The following is a 22,043-nucleotide window of genomic DNA, read 5'->3' as shown; positions in this document are numbered from 1 at the left end:
GGGCCGCCTCCGTCTGGACTCGGTGCGGGCCGCCGCGCCGCCCCCATGACCGCGCGCCCTCGCCGCTCCAGCCCGCCCGGCAGCCGCTTGCCGCACGATGGCTGCGGGCCGTGAGGCGCCAGCCCCCGTGCCTCCGCCCCGCCGCCGCCCCCGACCAGCGCGCCTCGAGAGCCGCAGCGGCCGCCGCAACCGGCCCCGCGGCCCCGCCTCCCGCTCGGGCCGCCGAGTCAGTGCTGAGTGAGGGGCCGTCGGCCCGCAGCCTCGCCGCCCCGGGCCGGCCCACTTCTGCGAATTCGAGCCGCCCGCCTCGCTCCCGCTCCCACCATGTCTGGCGGCGCCGCCGACCAGCAGAGTAGCGCGCCGGGCTCCCTGTTTCTCTCGCCGCCGGCGCCTCCTCCCAAGAATGGCTCCAGTTCGGACTCTTCGGTGGGAGAGAAACTGGGCGCCGCGTCGGCTGACGCCGGAGCCGGCAGGACGGAGGAGTACCGGCGTCGCCGCCACACCATGGACAAGGACAGCCGGGGGGCGGTCGCGACCACCACCACCGAGCACCGCTTTTTCCGCCGCAGCGTTATCTGCGACTCCAACGCCACGGCGCTGGAGCTGCCCGGCCTCCCGCTCCCGCTGCCCCAGACGAGCGCGGCCGCGGTGGTCCCGCAGCGGAGCCCCCCGGAGCCCCAGCGCGAGGAGACCCTGACCCCCGCTGCCGCCCATGTGGCCCAGCAGCCGCCCGCCGCCGCCGCCGCCCCCGCCCCCGGGGAGCCGGTCGCCGCGGGCCCAGCCGCCGCCTCGGCCCCGGGCAGCGCCGGCAGAGACCGCCAGGTTGCCCAGCCCGGCCACGCGGGGAGCAAAGAGGAGCCCCCGTCGTCGAGAAGTGGCAGCGGCGGCGGCAGCGCCAAGGAACCCCAGGAGGAACGGAGCCAGCAGCAGGATGACATCGAAGAGCTGGAGACCAAGGCCGTGGGAATATCCAATGATGGCCGCTTTCTCAAGTTTGACATCGAGATCGGCAGGGGCTCCTTTAAGACGGTCTACAAAGGTCTGGACACCGAAACCACCGTGGAGGTCGCCTGGTGTGAACTGCAGGTATGCCCCACCTACTTCTTTATTTCTCGTTGGTTTGGATCCCCGATTTGGCTCGGTTCGGCCAGTTTGCCGAGTTCGCCCTTTGCATGTCTTTCTCTGATTGTTTGCTCCGAAATGGGGGGAGCCCAGCTTTTGGAAGAGAAGCCAGAATTTGGGGCATGCACCTAGGTGTTTGGATAGGATAAGAGTTAGTATTGGTAGCCAAAGAGATTTGCTCCTAGGGAGGAGTGATGAAAGTCATCCTGATACAAACGCATTGCCTATTCGTCATTGTTTTACTCGTCTGGCAGGAAACGGAATTAGTGGGGAAGTTTTTGAGTTAGGAAAGTACAGTCTTCTTGCCTTGTGCTCCTCAGGGGGTCTGCAGTGATGAGCTGCTGGTGTGTTAGATGCGTGTTTCCGTCCCTGAGATCAGCCTGTCCTTTTAGATTAAGAACGACCTTGTTCCTGACTGACTTTCCTTTGGATATATTTTAGTTGGTGATCACACAGGCATTTAATAAACTGTAAGAAAGGCTTCCTTCTCTGGATAAATAATTTGGGACTAGAAAGTTATAGTAAGTGGTTGATACAGTTTCACCTAATGGTGCATAAACCTTATGATAGCTAGCAGTGATCTGACGTTGTTAATTAAAACTAGTATGTCTTCAGCCCATTCACTATACTGTGGGTAGTACAGGAGCTTATGTAAAATTGTATATGTGCTTTGAGAGTCGTAATGTCATTATCGTTGTTTTAACTTTGTTGTAAAAAGTTTTTAAGCCAAACTTTCCCGGGAGTACAAAGGAGTCACAAAGCTTCCTTTTTCACCTCTCTGGGAGGTTTTCATGGTGTAAATGAAATGATTTTCATGGTGTGTCATCCTGGTTGACAAGGATATTCTAGGTTTAAGTAGCTGGGTTTGGGCTACTTGTTGCTTGACCTGTAGCAGCTTGATTGAATGTTGTCCTCACCTGGAAGTGAACATACATAGGTTATTGGAAGAAGCAGAGTTGAACCGAATGAAAAAAGCCACTTACATTATACATGAAAAATGCCAGTATCCATATTCTTCTTGCCAAGAAAATGGACCAAGCTGAATTAGGATATGAAAGTACCTGAGTGATCTAGGAATTTATCTATTATCCATGAACTAATATGTTAACACTTAACCCTTTGAATGTCACCTTCCAAATGACCAAGGCCATATCAAGTGTGAAGGGAAATTAACATGTGGAAGGAAGTAAACTTCAAAACTGACAGGTTTTTTTGGAATGTAATTTCTTAAGTTTTATAGTTAGTGATATAGAACTTCTAAGGCACTGTGAAATAAAACCTACTCAATTTTATAGTGTTTTAGAGTTGGGAAGGTGGCAGACCTTTTTTTAAAAAAAATTGTGAAACTATAACTTTATTCTGGTTGGTCAGTCATACTCAAAAACTTAGGTCTGATTTCTTTTGGTTTACAGGCGGACACCTGTTTCTTTTTTGTACCTCAGGTGCTTATTGCTACTGATCCTGGATTTTATTCTTCTATAGTTTCATGTTTGAATAGGTGCTTTTTAACAGTTTTTTTTCTTCCTTAATTAGTTACCTTACTCTCTTAAGACTAGACCCAAGTAAATGTTGAGCATCTTATGGATGCAATGTGTGTGTTTTCCTTTTTTGTCACTTGGAATTTTCTGATAGTTTATTATCCTGAAACTAATGATACAGTGGGGAAAAAAAACCTCAGTTTGTCTAATGTCAGAATAAGAATTTTGTCTAAGCTTCTCAGTTTTTCCTAGAACTGATGACTTTTTAGATTTTTGTTCTCTACCTAGGCATGGTCATGGTTAAACAAAAGAATATCTGCTATCCTTACATATAATAATGTCGCCATGTTATTTTTACGTTAGTTCAGGGTTTGGCTGGAGAACCAAATGAGTCCTAGTTCATTTGTTTGGTACCCTGGTTTGGAACCTTCCATATATGTCATTTGACCCTACTTCTACAATTTTTCATTTTGGTTTTTAAAATGTGATTATCTTAGCCCCAGGATCCTTTATAGCAGTAGTTGGACAGTGTTTATGATTTTTTGGCCAGAACTTTTGCCTAATAACCTATTCAGTAGGTTAATGTTTGGGTTTTTGTCTTTGGATCTAAACTGAAGGACAAGCCAAGGGATTACTAAATCACTGGGAAAAAAGGAAAGCTTTTTGCACTAAATGTATATTTATTAATATGCATATTTTTCTGTAGGAGGACTGGAGAAATATTGTGTTCAGTTGTCGAGTTAAAAATCTTGTGTATTAAAACTGGAAGAGATCTTAGGTTATTTTGCCCAGCTGCTTATTTGATAAGTAAAGAACCTGAAGTCATAGAGCAGGTAAATGACTTGCTTGGGTTGATAAAGAACGGAAATTAAACTGGTTGGGATTCTAATAATTTGAGAAATGTTAAAGCATTTGTAATACAGTAGATGGTTAATTAGTAAATCTCAAATGAAGCTGTTCTGTTTTGGCTGGAAGTTACTGTCAGATTTTTGGAGAAATCCTATCCTGTAACCATGGCAAATTCCAGACTTCTGATTTGGGTGTTGATTTTATCACTTCAAATGGAGAAATAAATAGGCTTTTTGGGGTGGAGAATGGGTGAGTGTGGTATACAAGTAAAATTTGTTTCGATCAAGCTTATTTTTAGAGTCACAATATGCATAGTTACTTAGTAAAACAAATATTGACTCTTAATAAATAACATGTAGGTAATATTTTGATACCACAGGATTTGAAGAGATAACAGATCTTTTAAGATGAAAATTTCTTTACGTGGTTTTATTAGGTAGGCTGTGCTTTAATTTTACTTCTCTTTTGGCTTGGTCAGAAAATGTTATTTATGGACTTTGCAGAATTTACGTTGCTTTTTTAGGAAGGGTTCTTCTTTGCTTTTCGTTTTAAAGAAACATAGCATAGTTTGCTTGAAGAAAACATGGAAATTCAAGAATGGTTGCTCTACTCTAAGCAGTTTTCTCCCCATGCTACTTCTAAATACTGAGTTCACTTGATATATTGATGAGATTGTTACCAGAGCTACCTGAAAGGAGAGGTCAAATCATAAATTTTGATTAAGCTCCAAAATACTTATAGTCTATTTTTCTCTGGCTTTTCGCAAGTTAAGAGTCATGTCTCATCATGAGTATATGATATTAATGTTTTATGAAAAGTTTGTCAGTGCTGCAGAAATTGGATGTGGTTCTGTGGTTAAGAAACCATAACATTTCTTTGCTATAGTTCTTAAAATAATTCATTGAACTGTATCTTCCCATTTGAATATTGAGGATTTTTCTTACCTGTATTTTAAAAATTTGTGCCACATTTCTTGTTTTTTAGGAACCTGCAGTAACTCTTAGTTTCAGGAACTGAATTTCAGGGAATAGTCTTTGGAGTTTTTCTTGTTTGTTTTTAAATTCTCCGAGTCACTGATTTTTGGAGTATGGGCAGAATTCAGGTAGCTCAAGGGTAGCTGCTGTGCAAATTAAAGAATGATTGGTGACTTGTTCGAAGTAATCCTTTGTCCCTTCTAAACAGGACCGAATAGAATTAAGGACAGGATAATTTTGGGTAGGTAAGATTTAATTTAAAATATATGTAGATTTATTGCATATATTTTAAATTATTATTATGATTTATTGAAAAAGAATTACATTTAGGTTGATTTTTTTTTTTAATGATATAGTTCTTAAGTCTTAAGGGCTTAAATGTTTTCCTTTTCTCTTATTTACCTTTAATATCACAGTTGTTTCTAGTGTAAGAACTTGGAAAGAGAGATTTTCTTTTGGGTTTTTTTTTTTTTTTTTTTGCGTTACGCCGGCCTCTCACTGTTGTGGCCTCTCCCATTGTGGATCACAGGCTCCAGATGCGCAGGCTCAGTGGCCATGGCTTACCGGCCCAGCCGCTCCGCGGCATGTGGGATCTTCCCGGACCGGGGCACGAACTCGTGTCCCCTGCATCAGCAGGCGGACTCTCAACCACTGCGCCACCAGGGAAGCCCTTTTGATTTGTTTTTGATGACCATTTTTTAAATATAGATTGATTGATTGATTGATTGATTGATGGCTGCGTTGGGTTTTCATTGCTATACATGGGCTTTCTCTGGTTGCAGTGATTGGGGGCTGCTCTTTGTTTTGGTGCGGTGGCTTCTCTTGTTGCAGAGCACGGGCTCTAGGCACGTGGGCTTCAGTAGTTGTGGCTCACAGGCTCAGTAGTTGTGGTTCATGGGCTCTAGAGCACTGGCTCAGTAGTTGTGGCTCATGGGCTCTAGAGTGCAGGCTCAGTAGTTGTGGCACACAGGCTTAGCTGCTCTGTGGCATGTGGGATCTTCCCAGACCAGGGCTTGAACCTGAGTCCCCTGCATTGGCAGGCAGATTCTTTACCACTGCGCCACCAGGGATGCCCAAGAGATTGTTTTTGTGTAAAACAAATTGGGAATCTTTTGTTGCCTGGTGACTCAGTTCATTCTGACATTTGGATGCTAGTGCAAGATCCTGGTCATTTGAAAGTCATCCTAGTTATTAATCCCTGTGGAAACGTTCATCTAAAACGGGGCTCTCATTTTCAGAAATCATCTTAAACCTGTTATTTGTGTTTTCTGGTAACTTCTAAATTTTTTAGATAAAGCTGTAAAAACAGCAAGAGTGGTTATGTTTAAATTAAAATTTCTGAAAATGTTCATATACTAGGGAAAAATTCACTATAATTAGTTATCAGATTTTGCTGTACCAGTTCTTTATATGTACTTATTGTTAGCATCTTGCATTTTGCTTGGTCCTGTGTTTAAAATAAGTCAGTCAAGTGTGCAGGAATAGGTGAGACTTAGCATGACCTGAATTTGGAGAAGGCACTATTTTTCTGCAGTATAACACAGTGATTAAGAACTTAAAATGCCTTTCAATTCAGATCCTGGTTCAGCTAATGATTGTGTAACCTTGGGTAAACTTCTGTGCTAGTTTCTTATCTGTAAAATGGAATGTAATAAGAGCACTTATTTTACACAGTTGTTGTGATGATTAAGTGAATTAGTATATATAAAAAACATTTAGGCTGGCACATAAATATTAACTGTGATGATGCAGCATCTTTTTTAGGCTATCTTTGAGGGTACTGATGAAAATTTTGATTTGTTTACATTTATGCTTGAAAAATGTAGCAGAACTCTTACTTTGGCTACCATACTTATCGGAGAAATGTTGGAGTTGAACATGGTGTCATCAGTGTTTTCAAATTCCTTAGCTTTAGCTGTCCTCTGCCTAACTTTCTAATTTCATGACCTGTCACCTTCCCAAATGGCAGCCTTTCTGAATTACTAGTTTCCTGAATTTACTAGGATCTTTCCTCTTGGGATCATTCTTATAGTTTTCTTCACATTGATTAAAAATCATGTACATTCTTTGTCTACTCCACTAGTCTTTGGGCTTTTTGAAGATGTAAGTATCGATAGATGCTCAATATACTTTGATAAATATTAAGTTTTTTCTGTTATTAGAAGTAGTTGTAGATCTCGGGGTTGTTTCATCCATATTCCTTGCCTTTCATTGGTCCACAGCAGATTTTCTAATCTTGTATTTGGAGATTGACTCTGGTATAATACAACACTGTATAACGGAAACCGACTCAAAGGCAGAAAACTTTGTTGCCCAATTACCTGACCCTGAGTAAGGAACTTAATCTGTAACACTGATTTATTAGTAACATGTCTTACTTCACAGGATTGTTGAGAAGCAACTGAAATACTATGTGAAGGTACTTTGAAAAATGTAAACGATGATTCTTTTAAAAAAAATCCATTTTGAAGGCTCTAAGTTATCACTTGTTACAAATTAATTATTTTAAACTTCTTAGTTAAAGTTGGGTTTTAGGAGCTTTTTGTTCTGTCAGTTTAGGGATTTTATTATATCTTAAGGAGGGGAGTAGTTTTTCAGACTGAAGAGAAATTGCCAGAAGCTTTTCTTAAGAGTGTTTTTATTTGGAAGAGGACTATGCTTTTGACAGGTGGCAGGCTTAATTTTGTGTGTGGCTTTAAAAAGATTGGTTATTGATATGTTCTGCAGAAGAGGAGAAACTTTAGTATTTGCTTGGTTTTGTGGTTGACTTAATTGATTGTATAATATCCACCTTAATTTGTATTAATTTAGACTTTTCAGGTGGGCGTTCATAAATATTTTTTGATGTTGTGACTTGAGTCTTGGCATTACAAGATTGACATATTAAATGTGCTGTGCTACATTAATGTGCTTAATGATTTTTAGAAAAGAATCATCAGATAAGCTGTTTGTCACCACAAGCAAATACAATTTTCCCTGGAATTTAAGAAATCTTAAGAAACGTAAGAGTTTAAGAATAATTTAAGAAAGTGTTTGGAAATCTACTTGGTATAATCGTCATATTCGGGTTAGTTAAGTAAAACCACTGTTTCTGTAGATGCCTTTTGTGCAGGCAGGGTTCAGCTTCTCAGTGACAGATGATCTGTGTTTTGGTCATTATGTACATGGTGAATGGTCTTGTGTTAATCAAACACTAATATATAAACCAAACAGAGGTGAAGCGAATTAGTGAATCAAATAATTATTGATGTACACATTTCCTCTATTAGTCGATAGAAGTAAACAGGTTGTTTGGGATAATGATAGGATCATCTTCATGGCTAAAAGTTTTGAGCTAAATAACATGATATGCAGTCGCCCTCCATATCTGCAGGTTCCGCATCCACAGGTTCAACCAACTGTAGATAGAAAATATTCAGGAGAAAGAAATGCCAGAAAGTTCCAAAAAGCAAAAGTTGAATTTGCTGCACTTGTAGCAACTGTGTTCATAGCACTTACATCGTGTTTACAACTATTTATATTAGCATTCACATTGTGTTAGGTATTATAAATAATCTAGAGATGATTTAAAGTATACAGGAGGATGTGTATAAGTTATATGCAAACACAGCACTGTTTTATAGAAGGGACTTGAGCGTCCGTGGATTTTGGTATCCATGGGGTGGGGGTTGGAGAGCGTCCCTGGAACTAGTCCCTGGTGGACACTGAGGGATGACTGTATTCATCTCTTTGTGGATATCCTTTTTACTTGGACTGGTAGATCATTGTGGATTAAGGTAAGTTTGGGAAATACAGCATATCATCTCTTTAACATGCTGAAGAGTTCCTAGACATTATCATATTTACACGCTCTTCCAACTGTCCTCACACCCCTCCCACACAAATGCTCAACTGTAGGTGGTGGAGAGAATTTTAAGCAGAGAAGTTAATTGGCAGATTTGCGTAGTAGTAATTGTGGAGAATGGATTTAAGGAGTACGAGGGATGTGTAGAGTTTAGTTTTATGTGTGGGTATGAGATTTCTAGGGCCTGAACTAGGACAGTAATAGAGGAGTGGAATCTTTAAATATTTAGTAGATAAAATATGCAGAGTTTAGTGATTAAGTGGAGTTTGGAGGAAAAATGAAGCATGGGTAAGAGGGTGGGTGGGGGATAGTGATGGTTCTGTCAACTGAGGGAGGGAATAAGAAAGGAGTTTTGTTTTTTTGAGAGGGGAAGGGGTATGAAGATGTATTCAGTTTGACATGTTGACTTTGAGATACTTGTGACACCTCCAGGAAGTTCAGCCAGGCTGTTGGATACATTCATGAAGCTCAAATAATGGGTCTGAGGTAGAAATAGAGGCTGTTTATATTAGTCATAGCTGAAATAATGGAAGTAAATGGAATCATCTAAGGAGAGGATATATATGAAGAGAGAAGTAGAGGAAGAGACAGGGGAGAATAATGGGCCTAGGGCAAAATAGGAATAATTGATGGATGGGCAAAGGAAAAAGGAGCCCAGGGGTTAGGCTAAGTAGAACACTAGGAGAATGGTAATATCAAGGGAATAAAATTCCAGGAGGGAATATAGCAGAGAAGTCCAATTGGCATAGTAGTAGTTGTGGATAATGGATGTTAGAAGGCATAGAAAAAAAGTGTAGAGATTAGTTTAGGCAGTTGAAGTTGTTTATTGCATTTGGCTATTAAGTCATTAACCAACAACATTCAAGATTATCTACACGAGAGGGGAGGTTGCATAAGGGAGGAGCGCATAAGTAGATGTATAAGTCTCTGCTAATATCCTAGATTTCTGGGCTGGTCACTGTCAATAAAGTTCTCTATCTATAAAGCCTTAGGTGGCTATTTAAATTTAAATTAATTAAAATGAAATAAAAATTTAAACTTAATCCTTCAGTTGTACTGGCCACATTTCAAGTGGTCAGAAGCCATGTGTGGCTACCATACTGGATGGCACATATAGAACATTTCCATCATGGCAGAAGGTTCTGTTGGAATGTGCTGTATCTAGATCGTGTGTTAAGTTGTGCTTTAAAAAAGAAATAGCTTTATTGAGATATAATTCACACCACAAAGAACATACAATGTGGTGGTGCTTTTATAACTGAAGTGTTAAATATTTTTTAAAAATGTATTCTCTATTAATAGTAAAATAGTACTTCCTTTTTTGGAAAAGATATACAAAGGATGTTATCACAAACTCACATATACACGCAGAATTAACAAAAATTAACATTATGTCACATTTGCTCCAGATATTTGGTGATCTTAACAGTTTCAGAAGAGTGGAAACTTTGCAGTGGGTTTAAAGAATGGCGGAGGGAGGTTAAGAAGTAGAGACAAAACTAGTAGGCCATTTCTTTAGACAAGTTTGAACAAATACGGGGCAAGAAAGATTGGGTAAGTAGAAGGCGTGATCAAGGATGACGTGGATAGATAGATGATCAAGGAAAGGTCTAAAAAGTTGAAGCATTGAAATATAATATTTTGTCTGCTTTCTCTGCTTCAGTATCTATCGTAAGTGTCTATTCTAAGCCAGTTACTGTTTTAGTTTTGGTTATTCTTTATGAATGGTTAAATTCAGTCTAAAGAGTTTTCATACTTCATATGCCATTTATCAACTAGTTTCCAGAATACTCAGTCGTTGGGAGTGATGTGCTGATTCTTAAACAGTTTGTTTCTCTCCTGGCATTAATGCTACCTTTGCGTATTAGTCCAGTGATACATACTTTATTAGGGGAGCATCTAAAATGACCGTCTTTGTGTGTCACTTGAGGAAACAGATCTCCATTATGAGAAAGATTCTTAATTATTATGCTGTTTCTAGGATGTGGTCAAAGTGGACTTTTTTTTTTTTTTTTTTTAACAACAAAAAGCCTAAAAACTGCATATACTTTCTTCAGCCCTTGTCTTTTTTTTTTTAAATTTGTTTATTTTATTTATTTATTATTTTTGGCTGCGTTGGGTCTTCATTGCTGTGCGCAGGCTTTCTCTAGTTGAGGCGAGTGGGGACTACTCTTCGTTGCGGTGCGCGGGCTTCTCATTGCAGTGGCTTCTCTTGTTACGGAGCACAGGCTCTAGGCGTGCGGGCTTCAGCAGTTGTGGCTCGTGGGCTTCAGTAGTTGTGGCTCGCGGGCTCTAGAACGCAGGCTCAGTAGTTGTGGCACACAGGCTTAGTTGCTCCACGGCATGTGGGATCTTCCTGGATCAGGGCTTGAACCCGATTCTTAACCACTGCGCCACCAGGGAAGCCCTAGCCCTTGTCTTTTTGAAGAGTGTTCCTTGCTAATTAATCTGAAAAGTATTAATAATTACTAATACTTACTTACCTAATAGGACTTTTTTTTTCTTGTGACAGGCACAGTTCTATGCCCATATCATATTTTTTGTTATTTTCACAACAACAGTACAAGGCAGATACGTTCTTACTTTTATATTTGGGGAAGCGAACTCAGGTTTAATAACTTGTTTAAGGTCCCAGGGCCTATCTGAGTCCTTGTTTTTTCCACTGCAAAATACTTCAGTTAAACCAGGAAGAAGTTTGAGTTCTAGTGGAATTCTAAGTCCTTTTGCTCTGTTTAGCAATTATAATTTGTTGTTGAGCAACATGTGCCTTTTATACTTTGAGTTCATGAAATAACTCTCCACTTCAGTGGCCTTTTAGCTAGTGTACATATATAGATGCTATAAGGAGGGAGATGGCGTGTTTGTTTTATTAACTTCTTGGTGTGTCCAAGGTTTTTTAGATGTTATTTACATTGGTTATTTACATTGGATATAGAATGTTCTGTTTATTTATTTTTATTAGTTTTATTTATTTGGCCACTCAACATGCGGGACCCTAGTTCCCTGACCAGAGATGGAACCCGCGCCCCCTGCAGTGGAAGCGTGAAATCTTAACCACCGGACCACCAGGGAGGTCCCTAGAACGTTCTGTTCAGACTTAAATCTTTAAGGAGAAGGAATATTATTTCTAGTGTTCTATGTGTATCAAATTTCTACCTAATAGAGACAAATTGAATGGTTGTAGTGTTAGCGGGATTTTGGTCAGTGGTCTTTAGATGACTTCTGTATATACAGATTGTTCATATTCAAGTTTTACATTGTTAGTAATAATTAATTGGACTTACAAATTCCTAAAATTGTATCAGTGCTACCTTTTACTCACCAGGAAAGCAGACTTAAGGATATTGGATCTACAATGAATAGATCAACATGTTAATTGCTATTATATAATTTCCATAGGACTTAGTTTTATTTACTTTGGAGACTGAGGTTATAGTTTGTAGCTTTAGTTCTTGATACTGACAGTATGAATTGACTTTTTTCCCTGATTTTTTTTTTTTTAATCTTACCTCTTCTTTTTCCTTCTCTTCACTGTTTACTTTGACATTTTATATATACTATTGGGAAGTATTTGCCTCTCTTGTTTCTATGAACTCCAAATAGAAATCTTGTATAAATTACATAATTATGTTTTGAAATCCTCTGGAATGTTTAATTTATTCAGCATTGTTATGGAAATAAGATGTTACCTCATCTCCAGTAAGATTTCCTGGTAAGTTAAGTTTTCTTCTCCAAGTAACAAGACTTTGTATTGTAGTAAGTTTGGTAATACTCTTAAAGTGCATTAGTGGTATTTGCTTATATACCTACCCACCAGCACAGAATAATAAGCATATCAACCCATAGGCCTGGATTCCTGGATATTCTTTAGGCTAAAATGGTTCTTTGAAGTCAGACAATCCTATACCATTACACCAGGGGTAACCATACTTGGGGCACACAAGTTGTCACCTCAAAATATGACAGATTTACAGAATATTACTGTTGTGGTTAGAGTAGCTGGGCCTCTAAGGGTTTTCAGCTTCAGCTACACACTGTGCAAATCACCCCTCCCTCTTTCATCCCCAGGCATAGGGTTAGATTTTCATTCTCCTTTATTTCAAGGTAAGTTGCGTCATTGTGTATGTATAACATGGGGGAAACTTTGCTGCCAGTGGACCTCATTCAGGGCCATTTAAGTGAATCGGAGAATTTCTAATAACAGTACACTTAAAAGGGAACACCTTGGAGTCTTAGTTGCTTACCAGAACACTTTCTGGCCTTTTTTTTGCATACTTTCTACACACTTTATCTTATTTCAGGACTATTTAATATTACTCATAGAGATAGCTTATATCAAGTCAGAATAGAGTCTGCTGTGCACCCTTTCTCTTGGTCCAGAGAATTTGCTTCAGTTACCAACTGAGAAGGTCCACTCAAGTGGTTCTTTCAGAAAAATGATGATGACTCCAAGGTACATTGCTCTTTTTTGCCTGGACAAAAAAAAAAAAAAAAAAAAAAAACCACCAGAAAATTTTAAACATTAGACTCAATTTAAATATTGGTTCTGCCTAACCAAGCACTCTACTACATAGAGGTGCTAGTTTAGATTTTACTTTTCGTGAACAAACTGTGTTGCATTTGTACCAGTAGTTTCTTATGTCTCTACAGATTTTTTTTTTCTCTTGGACATAAGTGGAGAGGGGGGGAGGGTTAGTGATATGTTGCTGGTGAGCATCTTATGGCTAAAGCATAGCTTTGATTTCTGTGCTGAGAATCTTGACTGTTTTCCATTCCTCTTATAAGGACAGAAGTGAAACTGCCATACTTCCCAATAATACCACCCTTACAGGCTTTCATAGATCTTACTGAGTATTCACTTGGTTTGAATACCTTATTAGTTTAGTATTTTAAACATCTATCATCCTTACCCTCTACAGTGACTAAAGATGACTTCTTTAACAACCAGTACTTAACTAAATGTTACACAATATAATTTTTTCCCTCTTCACATGATGGACAGATATAGTAATACTTTTAAAAACTTTTTACTGTGAAATACTTTCAAACATAGCAGTTGTCCCACATCTGGCCAGAAGCTGCTTCCTGTGTTCTTTTAATTAACATGATCTTATCATTTTTTGATAATAATGTTACTTTTTGTACAAGATATTCCAGGTTCTTCTTCCTCTTTCTGCATCCCAGCAGTGGACCAGCCATTTCTCCAAGGAGCCTGGTTCCTTTTATGGTAGAACAGAATTCAGAAAATGAGATCTGGGGGTCAAGTGTGCACAAGGCTCCTGGGGCATCACTGTTTCCAGACTCTTCTAGTGAAGAGTTAGGAAATATTTATGTGTATGCATGTGTTTTTGCCTCTGTGTGTGTGTGTATACATCTATATCTATTGAAAACCATGAGTTCACGTTGATATCGCTAATGCTCATTCAACACAGAGTTCATTCTAGCTTTCCCCTTTTCCATATATGTACACCCAACTTCTCTGAGAGTGACAGACTTGCTTCTCATTATCCTAAATGTATGTATGAATTGGCATAGTCTAGAAATAATTTATGTGATTTTTACCCCTGATTCCTGGCAGAGCTCCTAAATGCCTTGGAAGTTCCAGAGGGATGGGAGTATCTTTTGCTCTAATGAGGTGACTCTTGACTGGCTGGCCCTTAGATGGCTTCAGGGTAGGGGCTGGTCACCAGAAAGACCCTGCCATGATTAGAGGGTTGGAGCTTTCAGCATTATTCCCACCTCCACCTCTGTGGGAGGAGGGGAAGAGGAGCTGGAGATTGAGCTGCTCACTGATGGCCAGTGGTTTACTCAACCAAGCATATGTAGTAAAACCTCCATAAAACCCCCTAATCAACAGGGTTTAGAGAGCTTCTGGGTTCATGAACACTTCAAGGTGCTAGGAGGGGGTACATCAGAGAGGGAGGGCATGGAAGCTCTGTGGCCCTCCTCCTCCTATACCTTGCCCTATGCATCTCTTCCATTTGGCTGTTCCTGAGTTCTTTGAGCCACTCTGGCAAGTTGTCAAACCTGAGGAGGGGGTCATGGAAACCCCGGATTTATTGTTTGTTGGTCAGAAGTATAGGTGGCAACCTGGGACTTGCAAGCATCTAAAGTGGAGACACTGTTGTAGGACTGAGCCCTTAATCTGCGGAGTCCATGCTTACTCCAGGTGGTTAGTGTCAGAAATGAATTGAATCCGTAGGACACCCAGTTGGGGACCAGAGAGCTGAAAAATTTGTTGGTGGCATGAAAAACACCATGCCATTGGTGTCAGGGTGTTGAGAGTACAAACAGTTCAGAGTAGCCATTCTCTTAGCTCCTCTGGGCTGGTGTCCCTCAGGCACCCTTCTCACTGCAGTGGGGCTACCATCCCTTCTGCCTCTAACATCTTCTCTGGCGGCAGTAGTCTTTTTTTTTTTTGAATTTTATTAAATTATTTTTTATACAGCAGGTTCTTATTAGTCATCTATTTTATACATATTTGTGTATATATGTCAATCCCAATCTCCCAGTTCATCCCACCCCCACCACTTTCCCCCCTTGGTGTTCATACATTTGTTCTCTACATCTTGGCAGCATTACTCTTTTAAAATTAATTTACTTTCTGTCCTTTTACATTCTCTCTGCTGCTGCTTTTGGGGATATGATGCAGCTTTTTTTTTTTTTTTTAAAGCCTTACAAGAAAACAGGTGACATGAACTGCCATGAATTTGCTGTAAATAGAGATAACGTCTATGAATCTTAGTATCAAAGTTATTCATAATTAGTGTTTTCTAAGTTTTTTCTGATGAAAATTTAGCATCCAGATTAAGACACACTGTGTATAAAAAAGACACATTGGATTTTAGTATTTTTTTAAAGTTAAAATATTCCAATTAAAAAATTGATTACATGTTAAAATGATAACGTTTGGATGTATTGGGTAAATAAATATATTATTAATTTCATCTGTTTCTTTTTACTTTATTTAACGTGGCTGCCTGAAAATTTAAAATTGCATGTGTGGTTCACATTATGTTTCTTTTGGCCACCACTGACCTAGACTATTCTGTTAAAATAAAATGTTGTAAGAGAGCTGATGCTGCAGTAAATTAAGTTTACTACTTCCTTTTAAAAAATATCTTAACACCTTCCTTTTTGTAGTTTATTTCATTAGCACCCTTTGCAAACCATAATTCTTTTGCTGTTGCTGAACATAGAAATTTGGTGTTTTGTTCTTTTTCTTTCTTTCTTTATTTATTTAGGCTGCCCTGGGTCTTAGTTGTGGCATGCATGCGGGATCTAGTTCCCTGACCAGGGATTGGACCCAGGCCCCCTGCATTGGGAGCCTGGAGTCTCACCCACTGGACCACCAGGGAAGTACTGAAATTTGGGTTTTTTAAGTCTTTTCTTTTTGGTTTGTGGTGCTTTTAATACCTGATTATTATGAAAATTGGCATCCAGTTCTTTAAAATTTTATCTTTTGTTGTTTTCCAGCATGTCTGTATCAGAAATATTTCTTATGGTCTTATTCTTTGGGTACTTTAGTTGTTGCCAAGAGAATGTTAGAAGTCTTTTTTGACAAATATCTTGAAATACTTGTAAACACTTTTGTCTATTTCAAATAAACTGCTACTGCATGTTTGGATGTATATCGAACGTGTAAACTTGTTGCTTTATTTATATTCTTTGATCATTACTGGCCACTGTGGCTCCTTAACCTGGTTGACCAATTTAGTGCCCATATTCCTGTTTTCATGATGTCGAGAAATAGTTTTCATTGATTTTTGGTGTCTTTTGCTCCTAAAAAGAGACATTATTTATAGGTCAACAACTTATTTGCGTTATTTTCCCAAAATAGTTAATTTTTTGACTAGCTGTTCCTGTACAATAAATAAGGATGAAAAGATTACTGAAAATGTAGCTAACTGCTTTAATAAAGTTGTAAAATATTTGAGATGCCAAGACAATGCTTTTCAAACTCTTATATGGTAATTTAATGGCCCCAGGAACCTATTTTCCTTTTGTATAAGGACCTTTTAATAGTCTTTTTTTTTTTTTTTTTTTTTTTTTTCTTTTTTTGCGGTACGCGGGCCTCTTACTGTTGTGGCCTCTCCCGTTGCGGAGCACAGGCTCCGGACGCGCAGGCTCAGCGGCCATGGCGCACGGGCCCAGCCGCTCCGCGGCATGTGGGATCTTCCCGGACCGGGGCACAAACCCGTGTCCCCCGCATCGGCAGGCAGACTCTCAACCACTGCACCACCAGGGAAGCCCTTTTGATAGTCATTTTTTAGAGCTACATGTTAATTTGATTTTGACTCAATTATGTGAATTATAAGCTTCATTTATTTCTACCATAGTTTTTATAATCACACACAAAAATATTTATAAGAAAATTTTATAAAAGTAACACATTCTCATTATAAAAATTAGTAAATTAGAGGGAAAAAGGAAATAAAAATTACCTGGAATGTATCTCTTCATCTAGAGATAAGCATTGTTAACATAATTTCTGTGTGTTTTTCTTTTTATGGCTGTGATTATACTGTATGGTGGTACAGTTTGCCTGTTTTACTGCATAGCAAAAACATTTTCCCATTTAAAAATTTGAGGTTTTTACAGAATCCAACAACACATTAAAAGGATCATACACCATGAACAAATGGGATTTATCTTGGGGATGCAAGGATTCTTCAATATATGCAAGTCAATCAATGTGATATACCATATTAACAAATTGAAGAAGAAAAACCATATGATCATCTCAGTAAATGCAGAAAAAGCTTTTGGCAAAATTCAACACTGATTTATGATAAAAAACTCCTCAGAAAGTGAGCATAGAGGGAGCCTACCTCAACATAATAAAGGCCATATATGACAAACCCATAGCAAACATCATTCTCAATGGTGAAAAACTGAAAGCATTTCCTCTAAGATCAGGAACAAGACAAGGATGTCCACTCTTGCCACTATTATTCAACATAGATTTGGAAGTCCTAGCCACAGCGATCAGAGAAGAAAAAGAAAGAAAAGGAATACGAATTGGAAAAGAAGAAGTAAAACTGTCACTGTTTGCAGATGACATGATACTATACATAGAGAATCCTAAAGATGCCACCAGAAAACTACTAGAGCTAATCAATGGATTTGGTAAAGTTGTAGGATACAAAATTAATGCACAGAAATCTCTTGCATTCCTATACACTAACAACGAAAGATCAGAAAGAGAAATTAAGGAAACAATCCCATTCACCATTGCAACACAAAGAATAAAATACCTAGGAATAAACCTACCTGAGGAGGTAAAAGATCTGTACTCAGAAAACTATAAGACACTGATGAAAGAAATCAATGATGACACAAACAGATGGAGAAATATACCATGTTCTTGAATTCGAAGAATCAATATTGTAAAGATGACTATACTATCCAAAGCAATCTACAGATTCAGTGCAGTCCCTGTCAAATTACCAGTGGCATTTTTTACAGAACTAGAACAAAAAATCTTAAAGTTTGTATGGAGACAAAAGACCCCGAATAGCCAAGGCAATCTTGAGGGAAAAAAATGGAGCTGGAGGAATCAGACTCGCTGACTTCAGACTATACTACAAAGCTACAGTAATCAAGACAATATGGTACTGGCACAAAAACAGAAATATAGATCAATGGAACAGGATAGAAAGCCCAGAGATAAACCCACACACCTATGGTCAACTAATCTGTGACAGAAGAGGCAAGGATATACAATGGAAAAAAGACAGTCTCTTCAATAAGTGGTGCTGGGAAAACTGGACAGCTCCATGTAAAAGAATGAAATTAGAACACTCGCTAACACCATACACAAAAATAAACTCAAAATGGATTAGAGACCTAAATGTAAGACCAGATACTATAAAACTCTTAGAGGAAAACATAGGAAGAGCACTCTTTGACATAAATCACAGCAAGATCCTTTTTGACCCACCTCCTAGAGTAAGGGAAAGAAAAACAAAAATAAACAAATGGGACTTAATGAAACTTAAAAGCTTTTGCAAAGCAAAGGAGACTACAAACAAGAAGAAAAGACAACCCTCAGAATGGGAGAAAATATTTGCAAACGAATCAACAAAGTAACAATCTCCAAAATATATAAACAGCTCAAGCAGCTCAATATTAAAAAAAACAAACAACCCACTCAAAAAATGGGCAGAAGACCTAAATAGAGATTTCTCCAAAGAAGACACACAGATGGCCAAGAGGCACATGAAAAGCTGCTCAGCATCACTAATTACTAGAGAAATGCAAATCAAAACTACAGTGAGGTATCACCTCACACCAGTTAGAATGAGCATCATCAGAAAATCTACAAACAAATGCTGGAGAGGGTGCAGAGAAAAGGGAACCCTCTTGCACTGTTGATGGGAATGTAAATTGATGCAGCCACTATGGAGAACAGTATGGAGGTTCCTTAAAAAACTAAAAATAGAATTACCATATGACCCAGCAATCCCACTACTGGGCATATACCCAGAGAAAACTGTAATTCAAAAAGACACGTGTACCCCAGTGTTCATTGAAGCACTGTTTACAATAGCCAGGTCATGGAAGCAACCTAAATGCCCATCGACAGATGAATGGATAAAGAAGATGTGGTACATATATACAATGGAATATTACTCAGCCATAAAAAGGAACGAAATTGGGTCATTTGTAGAGACGTGGATGCATCTAGAGACTGTCATACAGAGTGAAGTAAGTCAGAGAAAAACAAATATCGTATATTAACGCATATATGTGGAATCTAGAAAAATGGTACAGACGAACCTGTTTGCAGGGCAGAAATAGAGACACAGATGTAGAGAACAAACATGGACACCAAGGGGGGAAGGTGGTGATGGGGTTTGAGGGGGGATGAATTGGGAGATTGGGATTGACATATATACACTAATATGTATAAAATAGATAACTAGTAAGAACCTGCTGTATAAAAAATAAATAAAATGCAGAAAATAAATTAAAAAAAATTTTGAGGTTTTTAGATCAAAACCAACAAATACTGTTTATAGTCATAATTGGTGTGTGTGTGTTAATATAGCTGTGATTATGCTATTAAGGTGGCATAATTTGCTTGACTTATAGAAAAAGGCATTTCTTATGTTAAAAATTTGGAATTTTAGATAAAGTACTAAGTATTTAGATAAAAATAATAAGTATTTGTGCACTGTTATAATTGGTTTTGACTTTTTGCCACTGCACATGCAGTTATGACATCAGTTTCAGGACTAACATTTTGCTCTTAAGTTAGTATGTACAACACTTGAATTCCTACTTGAGTATGTATTATTTCTTTTTAGTTCTCAGTAAGAGAAAATCAGTTAGAATGTTTGGCTCACAAATGCCAGCATTTACTTTCAGCTAAATCTTGGAAACTGATCATTGATGCATTTGATCACTCTGAACAGAAGTTTAAAAGTCATGGTTGGTATATTGCAAAGCTGATTAGTTTTTTCGCTTTCAGCCTTTGTTGAGAGATTAGCAGAGAGTTCATTCACTGCCTCTTATGATTTTGGGCATGGTCAGAATATTTTAAATCAGTAGTTTGCTTCTAGAACAGTTACTGTGGTTGAAAAGTTTATAAAAGTTGAGTATTAGGGGCTTTGATAATGGTACATTAAAAGTTCTTTGAGGAAGTTTAGTTTTGTATATTGACTAAACTACAAGGGGAAAAAAGCCTTAGTGTGCTTTTTCTACTTCCTACCCACTCCAGATAACTTAAATCTGCTTCCTTTATTTAAATTTTCAGCTAAGTGTACTCTAGAGCTGCTGTAGAACTCTACAGAGATGTTTTGAAAGTATAGGAAATTCTTAATGCATTTAAAGTGGACTGCTTCCTAATTGTTTTTTTCCATTATAGAAGGTATGTAGACGCAGAGACATCTTAGAGGACAGGGAAAAATAGAAACCAAAACGACCCCTCTAAATTTCCATCACTAAAAGACAATGCTGGTGTATCATTTTGGAATATTTTCCTTTTGTTTCTCCCTACCCCTCAAGGTGGGTTTTATACTTATTCAGCAAATATTTATTGAACTCCTATGTGCCAGGTACTTAGTTGGCAAATAGAGGAAAAACCCTGCCCTCATGGAACTCACGTTCTACTGGAATCATAGGTGTGTGTGTATGTGATCATATATATTTAGATTTTAAAAAGGTGTCATTTGTGCACTATTATAATTGTTTTTGTTACTTAGTACTACTGCACATGCAGTTGTGACATCAGTTTCAGAACTGGCATTTTGATCTTAAGTTAGTATGTACAACACTTGAATTCCTATTTATGTATTATTTCTTTTAAATGCTCAATAACAAAATCAATTAGAATGTTTGGCCCACTAATTTTACGCTATGATAATTTTGTAATTCATTGTAACATAAGAATTAGTATAAATATTTTTAACAGCTGTATGATAGTTCCTTATGTGGAAACAGCATAGTTTACCCCCAGGGTTATTATATTTTTGATTATAAATATAGTAGGCATGAGTCTTATTTTATAGGTTGTATCTATGAAATACCATATTCCTATTTTACTAAAATTAATCTGTGTTGTGTCCTCACCTAATTTAGTCGGTTGTTATTCTGCTGTACACCTCCTCCTCCCCCCCAATCCTTGGATAGCTTCATCTAATCCAGAACCTTATCAGGAAAGTCCTTTCTAGTCTTCTGCCTACACTGCTTGTCATTGACATGCTTGTTTATGTTAAGCCTGGAAGGTTCTTTTGAAGGCCAAGTTAGCGAGACTATTGGGTAATAGGCTCTTCTCTAGAACTTTCTGAAACAAAGTTCTTACCGTCATTGTCTCTCCATTACCTCCTCACCTCCCTGTGGGGCTGAGGGTATTGATCTTGGTCCTCCAGTTTCCTCCTGCTCAAACTCCTTCTCATTCCTTTCATCCCCGCTCTCTCTGGTTACTCTCTTTGGGCATGGGCTTTCTCAAACAGAAGCCAGCTGAGGGGATTGTCTTCTAGTTGCTGGTTCTAAAATAACCCAAAAGACCCTGAGGCTAAGGACTTCAAAGGCTTGGAATAGGGGAAAGGAATTCACCTATTGCCTTGTGAGCAAAACACAAATTAATACCTCTGATTTCACAGTTGAGAACTATTTTCTTAGTGGTAAATTCAGAAATGGAATTATTGTTTCTAAGAGTATGAACAAATAAGTATTGTCTACATATTGTGAGATTGTTTTCCAGAATAGATACAGTGACCCAAGTGAGAGTTGTTATTTTCACTGCCCATTTATCAATATATTATCTTAAAACTTTCTCATTGCTTTATATTTTATGTCTTCAGGACTTGTCCCCATATGCTTGATAACAAATTGTATTCCCTCTTTTGTCTTTTGATATATTTTGTCTACTTTCCAGTGCTTTTCTCCCTTAATCAATTTTCATAAATTCTTCAAATAAAATTAATATTATTGAAATTAATATTAATCAGATTTTCAGCAAATCTTTTCCAGTGCTGGGAACTGAGTGTCAACGGTACAATATTCTTTTTTTTTTTTTTTTTTTCTTCATAAGACTTATTTTTATAGAGCAGTTTTAGGTTTACAGCAAAACTTGAGAGGGAGATAGAGATTTCTCAATATACCCCTTCCCCCACACATACATACCCTCTCGTGTTATCAACATCAGTCACCAGAATGCAGAATGGTACTTTTTTTTTTTTTTTAAACCAAGGACAAACCTACACATCATAATCACAGTTTTGGTGTTATATGTTCTATGGATCTGGATGAATGTATACTTACATATTA

At 38.5% G+C, this 22,043-nt stretch overlaps 1 protein-coding gene across 15 annotated transcripts in view; it reads left to right on the top strand.

The window, feature by feature from the left end:
- Positions 1-39: 39 nt before the first annotated feature.
- WNK1 (WNK lysine deficient protein kinase 1) overlaps positions 40-22,043 on the top strand; it is a 133,649-nt gene continuing 111,645 nt past the window's right edge. For 7 of the 15 annotated variants that reach the window (XM_029204578.1, XM_029204576.1, XM_029204574.1 and 4 more), the window contains exon 1: positions 42-1,086. In XM_029204578.1, coding sequence (XP_029060411.1) covers positions 325-1,086 — 762 coding nt within the window. In that variant the 5' untranslated portion in view covers positions 42-324. Of the gene's footprint in view, positions 1,087-22,043 lie in introns of all 15 variants that reach the window. The other 8 variants (XM_029204587.1, XM_029204585.1, XM_029204584.1 and 5 more) reach the window with 3 other exon arrangements.

Source organism: Monodon monoceros, unplaced genomic scaffold, assembly GCF_005190385.1.
Source record: "Monodon monoceros isolate NGI ecotype Baffin Bay Population unplaced genomic scaffold, NGI_Narwhal_1 Super_Scaffold_6, whole genome shotgun sequence".
Classification (NCBI taxonomy): domain Eukaryota; kingdom Metazoa; phylum Chordata; class Mammalia; order Artiodactyla; family Monodontidae; genus Monodon; species Monodon monoceros.
Note: the sequence above shows the minus strand (reverse complement) of the source record. Positions and strands in the feature narration are given on the sequence as shown.